This window comes from Erpetoichthys calabaricus, chromosome 9, assembly GCF_900747795.2.
Source record: "Erpetoichthys calabaricus chromosome 9, fErpCal1.3, whole genome shotgun sequence".
NCBI lineage: Eukaryota > Metazoa > Chordata > Cladistia > Polypteriformes > Polypteridae > Erpetoichthys > Erpetoichthys calabaricus.
In genome coordinates this window covers 11,601,791-11,615,183 of record NC_041402.2, presented here as the reverse complement: position 1 = coordinate 11,615,183, position 13,393 = coordinate 11,601,791, and the positions used below count along the sequence as shown (strand labels likewise).

General features: G+C 42.7%; 1 protein-coding gene across 2 annotated transcripts in view; it reads left to right on the top strand.

Annotated features, from left to right (window-relative positions):
* LOC114657368 (kinesin-like protein KIF14) overlaps positions 1 to 13,393 on the top strand; it is a 206,581-nt gene that overhangs the window by 162,144 nt on the left and 31,044 nt on the right. For both annotated transcript variants that reach the window (XM_028809150.2, XM_028809148.2), the window contains one exon: positions 6,343 to 6,501. In XM_028809150.2, the coding sequence (XP_028664983.2) occupies positions 6,343 to 6,501 (159 nt within the window). The remainder of the gene's footprint in view (positions 1 to 6,342; positions 6,502 to 13,393) is intronic.

Below are 13,393 nucleotides of genomic sequence, written 5' to 3'. Positions count from 1 at the left end.
TTTTTCCTCAGAATTCTACACACAACACCCCATAATGACAACGTGAAAAAAGTTTACTTGAGATTTTTGCAAATTTATTAAAAATAAAAAAATTGAGAAAGCACATGTCCATAAGTATTCACAGCCGTTGCTCAATACTTTTGTCGATGCACCTTTGGCAGCAATTCCAGCCTCAAGTCTTTTTGAATATGATGTCACAAGCTTGGCACACCTATCCTTGGCCAGTTTCTCCCATTCCTCTTTGCAGCACCTCTCAAGCTCCATCAGGTTGGATGAGAAGCGTCGGTGCACAGCCATTTTAAGATCTCTCCAGAGATGTTCAATCAGATTCAAGTCTGGGCTCTGGCTGGGCCACTCAAGGACATTCACAGAGTTGTCCTGAAGCCACTCCTTTGATATCTTGGCTGTGTGCTTAGGGTCGTTGTCCTGCTGAAAGATGAACCGTCGCCCCAGTCTGAGGTCAAGAGCGCTCTGGAGCAGGTTTTCATCCAGGATGTCTCTGTACATTGCTGCAGTCATCTTTCCCTTTATCCTGACTAGTCTCCCAGTCCCTGCCTCTGAAAAACATCTCCACAGCATGATGCTGCCACCACCATGCTTCACTGTAGGGATGGTATTGGCCTGGTGATGAGCGGTGCCTGGTTTCCTCCAAACGTGACGCCTGGCATTCACACCAAATAGTTCAATCTTTGTCTCATCAGACCAGAGAATTTTCTTTCTCATGGTCTGAGAGTCCTTCAGGCGCCTTTTGGCAAACTCCAGGCGGGCTGCCATGTGCTTTTTACTAAGAAGTGGCTTCCGTCTGGCCACACTACCATACAGGCCTGATTGGTGGATTGCTGCAGAGATGGTTGTCCTTCTGGAAGGTTCTCCTCTCTCCACAGAGGACCTCTGGAGCTCTGACAGAGTGACCATCAGGTTCTCGGTCACCTCCCTGACTAAGGCCCTTCTCCCCAGATCGCTCAGTTTAGATGGCCGGCCAGCTCTAAGAAGAGTCCTGGTGGTTTCAAACTTCTTCCACTTACGGATAATGGAGGCCACTGTGCTCATTGGGACCTTCAAAGCAACAGAAATTTTTCTGTAACCTTCCCCAGATGTGTGCCTCGAGACAATCCTGTCTCGAGGTCTACAGACAATTCCTTTGACTTCATGCTTGGTTTGTGCTCTGACATGAACTGTCAACTGTGGGACCTTATATAGACAGGTGTGTGCCTTTCCAAATCATGTCCAGTCAACTGAATTTAGCACAGGTGGACTCCAATGAAGCTGCTGAAACATCTCAAGGATGATCAGGGGAAACAGGATGCACCTGAGCTCAATTTTGAGTTTCATGGCAAAGGCTGTGAATACTTATGTACATGTGCTTTCTCAGTTTTTTTATTTTTAATAAATTTGCAAAAACCTCAAGTAAACTTTTTTCCTGTTGTCATTATGGGGTGTTGTGTGTAGAATTCTGAGGAACAAAATGAATTCAATCCATTTTGGAATAAGGCTGTGACATAACAAAACGTGGAAATAGTGATGTGCTGTGAATACTTTCCGGATGCACTGTATACTCCTTCAGTAACTATGGCAGAAACAATCAGACAAAAATATGGTACAAAAGTAGATAGACAGATACTGTATATAGTTCGATATATACATGGATGGAGAGAGATAAAAAATATATGCAGTCGGGTTAGAAAATGGATGGATGGATGGAACAGTCAAGGAGGAGATGAAGTGCACCAGAAATAGTAAAGGGGAAATTAAAAAAAAAAAAAAAGAGACCGTGAAATAGCAGAGACTCTAAACTGGCATTTTATTGAGGTTTTCATTTGAGGAAGAAGATAACCTTCCAACAGTAAAAGGGACTACTATGGAGGTATTGATGGATTTGGGAAATAGAGGGAGGAGAGCTGCTCAGATTAAATAGGCTGAAATCAAACAAATCTCTAGGATGAGATAGATACCCTCAAGTTCTTAAGGAGGTTAGCAAGTGTATATATAAATACTTGATGCATATTTTTAGGGAGTCACTGTGAGCTGGGTTAATTCTAAAGGACTGGAAAATGGTAAATATCATCCCATTATATAAAAAGGTGATCAGGTAAATCCAGGCGACTGTAGGCCATTAAGGAATATATTAAGGAAAAGATTGAGCAGCACATGGCAAGAACCGTAGTTTGACTGAACAGTCAGCATGGGGTCAGACGAGGGAGGTCGTGTTTTACTGACATGTTGGAATTCTGTGAGGAAGAAACAAAAGGATTCGACCAGAGAGGAGCAGATGATGTGATTTATCTGGATGTTCAGAAAGCTTTTGATGAGGTGCCACATGAGAGGTGGGCATCAAACTAAAAGGAGTGGCAGTTCAGGGTGATGTTTACAGATGGGTGTAAAATTGGCTCGGACACAGGAAGCAGAGGGTGATAGTGGGAGGAACCTCATCAGAACTGGGTGAAGTTAAGAGTGTTGACCAGCAGTGGGCAGTGCTAGGACCGATGCCATTTTTTTGGTTGGGGGGGGGGGGGGGGGATTTTATATAATTTATTTACGATTTGGTTTGGAATATAAATAACAAGCTGGTTAAGGTGGATTGCTCAAACACAAATGTGCTAAATCGGAGGGACTGGGTCAGCATACAGGTTTGGGCAGATTTGTTTCACAAGTAAATTACACATAGGAAGTAAAAATGTGAAGCTGGAATATACAATGGAAGCTCTGAAAGTCTAAAATAGACCTAATGAGATGGATTGAGTTGTCATAGTGGACCTGTCACTATCAACTGCCAGACAGTATTCAGAAGCTATTAAGAAGGCTAACAGAATATCAGGTTATATAGCACCCTGACGTGTAGAGTTTATAACACACTGGTGAGGCCACATCTAGAGTACTGGGTTCAGTTTGGGTCTCCAGGCTTCAAAAAGGGACAAAGCAAAGTGCAGAGAAGAGCGACTGGGCTGATTCCAGGACTACAGGGGATGAATGCTGAGAAAAGATTAAAAGAGCGAAGCCTTTACAGGAGATGAAGAGGAGACCTGAGTGAAGTGTGCAAAATTATGAAGGGAATTAGTGCAGTGGATCGAGACGGTGACTTTAAAATGAGTTCATCAAGAACACGGGGACACAGCTGGAAACTTGTTAAGGGGAAATTTCCTTCAGAGAACCACAGAGACATGGAGAGATCTGTTTTCACTTTGAATTTAGTTTTTTTTTTTTTTTTTATTCCTGTTGATCAGTGTCACAAAATTCAAATTAACGTAAATCCATTGTACAGTGGGTACGGAAAGTATTCAGACCCCCTTCAATTTTTCACTCTTTGTCATATTGCAGCCATTTGCTAAAATCATTTAAATTAATTTTTTCCCTCATTAATGTACACACGGCACCCCATATTGACAGACAAAAAAAAGAATTTTTGAAATTGTTGCAGATTTATTAAAAAAGAAAAACTGAAATATCACATGGTCCTAAGTATTCAGACCCTTTGCTGTGACACTCATATATTTAACTCGGGTGCTTTCCATTTCTTCTGATCATCCTTGAGATCACCTTCATTTGAGTCCAGCTGTGTTTGATTATACTGATTGGACTTGATTAGGAAAGCCACACACCTGTCTACATAAGACCTTACAGCTCACAATGCATGTCAGAGCAAATGAGAATCATGAGGTCAAAGGAACTGCCTGAAGAGCTCAGAGACAGAATTGTGGCAAGGCACAGATCTGGCCAAGGTTACAAAAAAATTTCTGCTGCACTTAAGGTTCCCAAGAGCACAGTGGCCTCCATAATCCTTAAATGGAAGACATTTGGGACGACCAGAACCCTTCCTAGAGCTGGCCGTCCGGCCAAGCTGAGCTACCGGGGGAGAAGAGCCTTGGTGAGAGAGGTAAAGAAGAACCCAAAGATCACTTTGGCTGAGCTCCAGAGATGCAGTCAGGAGATGGGAGAAAGTTGTAGAAAGTCAACCATCACTGCAGCCCTCCACCAGTCAGGGCTTTATGGCAGAGTGGCCTGTCGGAAGCCTCTCCTCAGTGCAAGACACATGACAGCCCGCATGGAGTTTGCTAAAAGACACCTGAAGGATTCTCTGGTCTGATGAGACCAAGATAGAACTTTTTGGCCTTAATTCTAAGCGGTATGTGTGGAGACAACCAGGCACTGCTCATCACTTGTCCAATACAGTCCCCACAGTGAAGCATGGTGGTGGCAGCATCATGCTGTGGGGGTGTTTTTCAGCTGCAGGGACAGGACGACTGGTTGCAATCGAGGGAAAGATGAATGTGGCCAAGTACAGGGATATCCTGGACAAAAACCTTCTCCAGAGTGCTAAGGACCTCAGACTGGGCCGAAGGTTTACCTTCCAACAAGACAATGACCCTAAGCACACAGCTAAAATAACGAAGGAGTGGCTTCACAACAACTCTGTGACTGTTCTTGAATGGCCCAGCCAGAGCCCTGACTTAAACCCAATTGAGCATCTCTGGAGAGACCTAAAAATGGCTGTCCACCAACGTTTGCCATCCAACCTGACAGAACTGGAGCGGATCTGCAAGGAGGAATGGCAGAGGATCCCCAAATCCAGGTGTGAAAAACTTGTTGCATCTTTCCCAAGAAGACTCATGGCTGTATTAGCTCAAAAGGGGGCTTCTACTAAATACTGAGCAAAGGGTTTGAATACTTAGGACCATGTGATATTTCAGTTTTTCTTTTTTAATAAATCTGCAATAATTTCAAAAATTATTTTTTTTGTCTGTCAATATGGGGTGCTGTGTGTACATTAATGAGGGAAAAAAATAATTTAAATGATTGTAGCAAATGGCTGCAATATGACAGAGTGAAAAATTGAAGGAGGTCTGAATACTTTCCGTACCCACTGTAATTCCATTTTGGGCAACAACAAAAAATGTGAAAGTGTCCAAGTGGGTGAAGCCTTGGCACGATATAATCTGGTAAGTGCTAATTCATTGTAGACAAGTTTAGACTTCAGTGTTCATGTTTTTATATACCCTGATCAGCCCCAACATTAAACCCACCTGTCTAATGTGTAGCCCCCCCAATGCCACCAAAATAGCTTTGAGATGTCGAGGCATGGACTCCACAAGGCCTTTGCAGGTGTCCTGCGGTATCTGGCACTGAGATGTTAGCAACAGATCATTTAAGTCTTGTAAGTTGCAAGGAGGGGCCTCCATACATCTGATTTTGTTTTCTCCAGCACGTCCCACAGATGCTCGATCAGATATGCAATCGGGGGACTATGAAGGCCAAGTCTACACCCTGAAGTTTTTGTCATGTTCCACAAACCATTCCTAGTGTGGTAGAGCACATTTTCCTGGTGAAAGGGGGGGACCACTACCATCAGGGAATACTGTTGCCATAAAGGGGGAGTATATGGTCTGCAACAATTTTTTTAGGTAGGTGGTACATGTCAAAGTAACATCCACATGAATGCCAGGACCCAAGTTTTTCCCTCAGCATATTGCCCAGTGCATTATGTTGCCTCCGCCAGCTTGTCGTCTTCCCATAGTGCATCCTGCTGTCGTTCCTTCCCCAGGTAAACGATGCACACGCACCTGGCCGTCCACACGATCTAAAAAGAGAATGTGACTCATCAGACCAGGCCATCTTCTTCCATTGCTTCATGGTCCAGTTCTGATGTTCACATGCCCATTGATGCTAGACAGAGGTCAGCATGGGCAATCTGACCAGTCTGCATTACCCATCATGCATTCTGATGCCTTTCTCTCATGGCTAGCTTTGTTTCTTACCAATTTGTGCTATGTTAGCTCATCAGTGAGATCAGATCAGATGGTCTAACCTTCACTCCCCATGCACATTAATGAGTCTTGGGGATCCCGTGACGCTGTCCCTGGTTCACCGATTGTCCTTTATTGGACCACTTTTGGTAGGTACTAAACCACTGTATACCGGGGCACTGTACATGATCTGCAATTTTGGAGATGCTCTGACCCTGGCATCCAGCCATCACATTTTTGGCTCTTGTCAAAGTCACTTGGGTCCTTACTATGCCTCTCCATTTTTCCTGCTTCCAACACATCACCAGACTCTTCACTTGCTTCCTAATTCTTGTATATGCCACCCCTTGACAGGTGCCATTGAAACCAGATCATCCATGTGATTCACTTCCCCTCCAAATGGATTCACCGTTGTGGCTGATCCCCGCATGTGCTGTGGGAAACGTTTTATGTAGAAAGTGGGTGGTTAGCCAAACCTTTTATTAATTAAATCTGTAAACCACTCATAAAACTGGCACTTGCCCTTTCCTTTCTGAAGGATGAGCTCCTCATCCATAACCATGAAGTTTAATGGCCCATAATTTTGGATTTTTTTTTTTGACAGGGCTGCGAAAATGACATCGAGTCCATTGTAGAAGAATCGCAGAAGAAAATCCATCAGTCATCTCTGGTTATTGCCAGCCAGCTTGGCGGCCTTGTGGTTTCCATGGGACCAAAAGGCAGTTTTACGATGATGGAAAAATGCAGCCTTGAACAAGCAGAGGTAATATTTGAACAATGTCCTCACCAGGGGCTCGGAGTAACAAAGAATGGATGGGGGGGGGGGGGATTCCAGGGGCGGTTTGTTTCTCCCGTGTGCATTTTTTTTTTCCTTTCCCTAATGTGCTGTTCAAATGTTTAGAAAAGCTGTTTAAAGTTATCTTGAGGTTGAGAAAATTCCCCAGATCCATACTAGACATGCATTTAAGAGAACAACGCCGTCAGGATCATCTTCACATTTAGCCTCCAATGTTTGCATCAAATCAATGCTGCCCAGTGAATTGACTTTGCATTAACTTCGTCTATAATGTAAGCTTTCAATTCTGCCATTTCGCTTTTGATAATTTTAACAATTCCTTGTAGAAGTGTTCCACTCCAGCTTAACATTATTAGGCCATGTCGTTTTGAATGCAACCTGCGATTCAATCTGCTTGAATATTTGGGTGTATTACTTCTGCCAATATTTTTTTCTTGTGTGTGTGTGTGTGTCTGGGTTTTCTGTTGTTAGCTTGTTAGTGTCGTGAATCGAGTGCACTCGAATAGCAACAGGTCTCCAAAGAATCCACAAACAAGGCCATCCCCAGGCAGCTTAACCCCAAACACCAATGTTCAGCTTGAGCCTTTGCTGGCCTCAAAATGGCTCTGGCTTTGTAAAGTTCAAAATACTCCTTCAGTCAGTCAGTCAGTCATTATCCAACCTGCTATATCCTTACACAGGGCCCTTACTGCTGGAGCCAATCCCAACCAACACAGGGCACAAGGCAGGAATAAATCCCGGGCAGGGCACACACACCCACACACCAAGCACACATTAGGGGCAATTTAGGATCACCAATGCACCCAACCTGCATGTCTTTGGACTGTGGAAGGACATGCAAACTCCACACAGGGAGGACCTGGGAAGCGAACCACTTTGCCACCGTGCCGCCCAATACTCCTTCAATCCTCCTATTATATGCTCTTCAAAAGCCTCAGGCTAAGGCTGCTATTATTTCTGAGCCTGGTTGGGGTTCAATTCCTTGTCTTTGCGTTTCTTGTGTCATTTATGTATGTCAGTGTCACTTTTGTTAATCATCTGCTTTGCTTTCTGTGCCTGTGTTATGTGCCTTGTCTCTGACGGGTGGTTCCCCAAAGAGGGGGGGGACCACCTACCCATCCTGTCCAGGGATTGCCCTCAGCCCTATTAAGGTAAAGGTTTCCCACAGTTTCTTGCAGTTCATTCAAATGTGCTGGTTTTACTTGGTTTTTTTGCTGCTGTTTTTGGACCTTCTGCTCTCGCTTTTGACCATTCACTAGATGACTGCTTTGGATCTTTGTTTTCATTGGATTGCCATATCACTGTAAGCAATTCCTTTTGCTTTTTGTGCTCTACAGTCATTCATCTTATGCCATTGTTTTTTTCCCCTTTATAGTTCTGATCTGCTATCGAGAATAGAGCTGCACTAGTAACACCTCTGGTTGCAGCACATCGCCAAGATTTTGTTGTGTTTTCTGATTTCAACTTCTTAGTGTTGTGAATCGAGCACACAATGACAGCAAAGGGTGTAGTCCTCCAAAGAACCAACAAAGAAGGCCGACCCCGGGCAGCTTGACCTCAAACACCAACTGCCGGCTTTGGCCTTCACTGGCCTAAAAGTGGCTTTGGTTTGTAAAGTTCAAAATACACCGACCATTCTTAAAATGTACCTAAATACTCACAAATGCCCTTCATGGGAGATGAACTGTCAAAACCTTTAGAAAAAGGCCACTGTTATGTCTAAGTTAGGATTCCTCCCCTGGTTGGGGTTCAATTCCTTGCCTTTTTTGTGTCATTTCTGTATGTCAGTGTCACTTTTATTAATCATCTGCTTTGTTTTCTTTGCCTGTGTTATGTGCCTTGTTGGTGGTTACAGAAGAGGCAGGACCACCTGCCCATCACAGCCAGCAACAGCCTTCAACCCTATTAAGGGGAGGGTTTCCCACAGTTCCTTGCAGTTCATTTGAATGCTTTGAGTTTAATTGGTAATTTTATTTTGGCCTCTCTTGTACTTTTTCTGTTTATTAGATGTTCTTGACCATTCACTAGACTACTGGATTGGATTTTTACATTGGATTGACGTATTCCAATTCCAGTTGTCTTTTATGCTTTATGCAGATTCATGTTATGCCAGAGCATACTCATTAAGAATACATCTTAAGATTCCTTGTGGCACTTTGTTATTAGCCTGGGCTTTTGATGGGATCTCCCCCTGTAGTGGACACGTAGGGATGACTTTACATTAGGCAGGCAAAACCACTTGGCAGGTGGGCCGTGAGCACCAAGTGTCACATTTGAGTACCGAGAAGAGAAACAGAATAGGTGAGGGTCAATAACAAATTCTTACTATCATGTTACTTATGTTTTAGTGCTAATGACTAATCAGCAGCTCTAGTCAGGGTGTGCTAAACTAAAGTCGTGAGTCTTCAGCCGGGATTTGAAAGCTGAGACCAAAGGGGCATCTCTTATAGTAGCAGGTAGACCAGTCCACAGTTTAGAGGGTCCTGTAACTAAAAGCTCGACCTCCCACTGTTATTTTATTAATCCTTGGAATCACAAGCAGGCCGACATCTTGAGATCTTAATGTGCGCTCTGGTTTGTAAGTCATGATAAGTTCAGACAAGTAAGCCGGACCTCTGCCATTTAATGCTTTATATGTTAAAAGGTGGATTTTGAAATCTGCCAAAATGTAACTGGGAACAAGTGTAAGGATTTAAGAACTGGAGTTATGAGTTCGTATTTTCTTGTAATAGTTCTTGCAGCAGCATTTTGGATTAACGGGAGGCTGTATAAAGAACAGTTTGAACATCCAGTGAACACTGCATTGCAGTAGTCAATCCTACTTGAAATAAATGCGTGAATTAATTTCTCAGAATGCTGTTTATTTAGAAAGTGCCATATGGCTGCAGGCAATTCCATTTGTCTTTGGTGCTCTACGGAGATTCATGCTATGCCAGAGATTCATGCTATGCCAGAGCATTTTCATTCAGAATAAGTCAGATTATGTAACGATTCTATTTGGCTCTTTGTGTTACTAGCCTGGGTTTTTGATGGTATTTCCCCCTCTAGTGGCCTTTTTTTTGGGGGGGGGGGGGGGTACTGTTGGGGGCTTCTGTGCTTTGGGACTCTGTTTTCCATGCCTGTATTGTATGCCTTCTCTCTTGTGGGTGGGACCACCTGCACATCACTGCCAGGTAGGCCTGTGCAATATATCGAGTGGCACAATATGAACAATATTTTTTAATGCATCGTTTGAAAACAAACCTATCGCGATATATTATGTAATATGTTTTATTAAACACTACAAGTGTGTAGTGCGTTATTTCTGCTAATTGGAGCACATCCTAAATGCAGTCCTTGCAATTAAACCCCGCCTCCTGCTTATCTTAAACAGTAACAACAATGGCTGAGATGGAGGCAGAAACGAGTATGGCTATCGGCGATGATTTAGTACCAAAAAATGTAACCTCTGTTGTTTGGAAATGGTTTGGCTTTAGACAAAATGATACAGAACAAAAGACTGTTATATGTAAACTTTGTAAGAGAGAAGTAGGAACGAAGAGCGGCAACACCTCGAACCTCTTCAATCAATCGTTTGAAAACAAAACACGTTACGAAGTACGAAGAATGTATTAAACTTCGCGAGAACTCTGCTCAAAACGCAACGAAACACATCCCTGCCGCAAAACAAATCACGCTGGTGGCAACGTTCTCTCGTTGCATACCGTATGAAAAAACAAGCCCTAAATGGAAGGAAATAACAGCTGCGGTAACATACGGCATTGCAAAAGATATGCATTTAGCACATAGTGAACATGCCACAGGGCATCTTTAAAGCCAGAGGCAGTTGACAGACTTGTCTTTCTTGCACAAAATTTGCGAAATTGTGTTACCTGAATGCATGTTCTTGCCACGCTTTATTTGTTTACAAAACTTAGCTTAAAAAGAGCATATTGAAACATTATTATTTTAAGTTTTTTTTAGGCAAACCTAGTAAAGTAGATAAAGCATCTACTCCTACGTCACCTTAATATTCAGACAACTGGCTTTCTTGCGTAAATGTTTAGGTGTGTTTCTTGCATTAATGAGTATATTTTGGTTTATGCCTATGATGTAAATTTGTAAGTTTGCAATTACATGTAAATAACTAAAGAGCAATATAAATGTGTGGCTTCTTTTTTAAGTAATAATAGATAGGAAAAAAAATATCGTTGCATATCGTATATTGACTTTTGGTCCAAAAATATCGCAATTTGAATTTTGAGCCATATCGCCCAGCCCTACTGCCAGGGACTGCCCTCGGACCTATAAAGGTCAGGGTTTCCCATAATTTCTGTTGGTTCATTTGAATGCACGGTTTCTTTTTTTTCTACTGTTTTTTGACCTGAGACTTTGTGGGATCCCCTCAAGGTTGCTGGATATCAAGGCCGGCCTGTCCACTGTTACTGTGAGTGCTGTGCAGAGTGGAGGTAGAATGTCTGTTTTTCCTAGTTGATAGGTTTGTCTGTTTTTGCTCCTAATCTGTTCAATGCTTGCATGGACTGGGTGATGAGAAGGGTCGTGAGGTCCACCGGCTGTGGGGCATCTGTTGGTGAAGATTCACTGAACTTGACTTTGCTGACGATGCTGTGATTTTCGTGGAGTCAATGGAGACTCTAATCAGGGCTCTTGAGAGACTGAGTGAGGGGTCTGAAGACTGGCACTCCAGCCATTGTAACAAAAAAAAAAAAAAGACAAGGTTATCATCACATAATCATCAGACAAGGTTATGCCCCCAAAACAACAGACACTCAAATAAGAAGAGCTAATGCCATACCCAGAGACAACCTTCAGGAATATAAAAACAACGACAACAAGAACCGCTTCCCCCTTGTTGTCACCTACAACCCACATCTTGAAGCAAATTATAAAAGAACTTCAGCCAAAGCTAAACAATGATGAAACACTGAAAAATGTATTTCCTGAACCTCCCCTCCTGGCATACAACCGCCAAACCCGCAGCAACTAATTGTCCAAAGCTCCCCAAGTGAACCAACAGAAAATGGCACATCTCCCTGCCTACAGAAAAGATGTAAAATGTGTGCTCACATTTATGATACAGACCGTTATAGTTCTACCACACTGCCGACTAGAACATCACATAAAGGAATCATTTTCCTGCAGATCATCTAATGTGGTCTACCTAATCCTCTGCATGAAATGTCCTGACACTGCACTCTATGTGGGAGAAACTGGGCAAACACTCCACCGTGGAATGAATTTACACAGGTTCCACATTAAATGTGGAAACACAGATGTTCTTGTAGCAGCCCACTTCAACAGCCATGGACACTGTGAGAGGGACTTTAAAGTCACAGGACTTATAATAATAATAATACATTTTTATTTATATAGCACCTTTCCCATGCTCAAGGCGCTTCAGAGTCTTAGAAAAAACAGCAGGGTATATGTAACACTGAATACAAATGTTTTCCTGAATAGAACAATGTAACAGATAACTAAGCATTAAATAGAATAAAGGACAATAAACCAGAGTAAAATACTAAATTCAATTATAAAAGAAAAACCTAATTTGTGATAGTCATATGAAAAAGTTTGTGAACCCCTCTCTAGCCTGCATAATAATGTGCTCTCCTTTCAACAATAAAGATAACAGTGGTATGTCTTTCATTTCCTAGGAACATCTGAGTACTGCGGTGTTTTCTGAACAAAGATTTTTAGTGACGCAGTATTTAGTTGTATGAAATTAAATCAAATGTGAAAAACTGGCTGTGCACAAATGTGAGTCCCCTTGTCATTGTGCTGATTTGAATGCCTGTCACTGCTCAATGCTGATTACTTACAACACCAAATTGGTTGGATGAGCTCGTTAAGCCTTGAACTTCATAGACCGGTGTGTCCAATCAGGAGATATAAAGGGATTTAAGGTGGTCAATTGCAAGTTGTGCTTCCTTCCCTTTGACTCTCCTGTGAAGAGTGACAGCATGGGATCCTCAAAGCAACTCTCCAAAGATCTGAAAACAAAGATTGTTCAGACTCCTGGTTTAGGGGAAGGCTACAAAAAGCCATCTCAGAGGTCTAAACGGTCAGTTTCAACTGTAAGGAATGGAATCAGGAAATGGAAGGCCACAGGCACAGTTGTTGTTAAACCCAGCAGGTCTGGCAGGCCAAGAAAAATACAGGAGTGGCATATGGGCAGGATTGTGAGAATGGTGACAGACAACCCACAGATCACCTCCAAAGACCTGCAAGAACATCTTGCTGCAGATGATGTATCTGTACATCGTTCTACAATTCAGCACAATTTGCACAAAGAACATCTGTATGGCAGGCTGATGAGAAAGAAGCCCTTTCTGCACTCACACCACAAACAGAGTCGCTTGTTGTATGCCAATGCTCATTTAGACAAGCCAGATTCATTCTGGAACAAAGTGCTTTGGACTGATGAGACAAAAATGGAGTTATTTGGTCATCACAAAAAATGCTTTGCATGGCGGAAGAAGAACCACCGCATTCCAAGAAAAACACCTGCTACCTACTGTCAAATTTGGTGGAGTTTCCATCACACTGTGGGGCTGTGTGGCCAGTTCAGGGACTGGGACTCTTGTTAAAGTCGAGGGTCGGATGAATTCAACGCAATATCAACAAATTCTTCAGGATAATGTTCAAGCATCAGTCACAAAGTTGAAGTTACGCAGAGGTTGGATATTCCAACAACACAATGACCCAAAACACAGTTGGAAATCTACAAAGGCATTCATGCAGAGGGAGAAGTACAATGTTCTGGAATGGCCGTCACAGTCCCCTGACTTGAATATCATCGAATATCTATGGGATGATTTGAAGCAGGCTGTCCATGCTCAGCAGCCATCAAATTGAA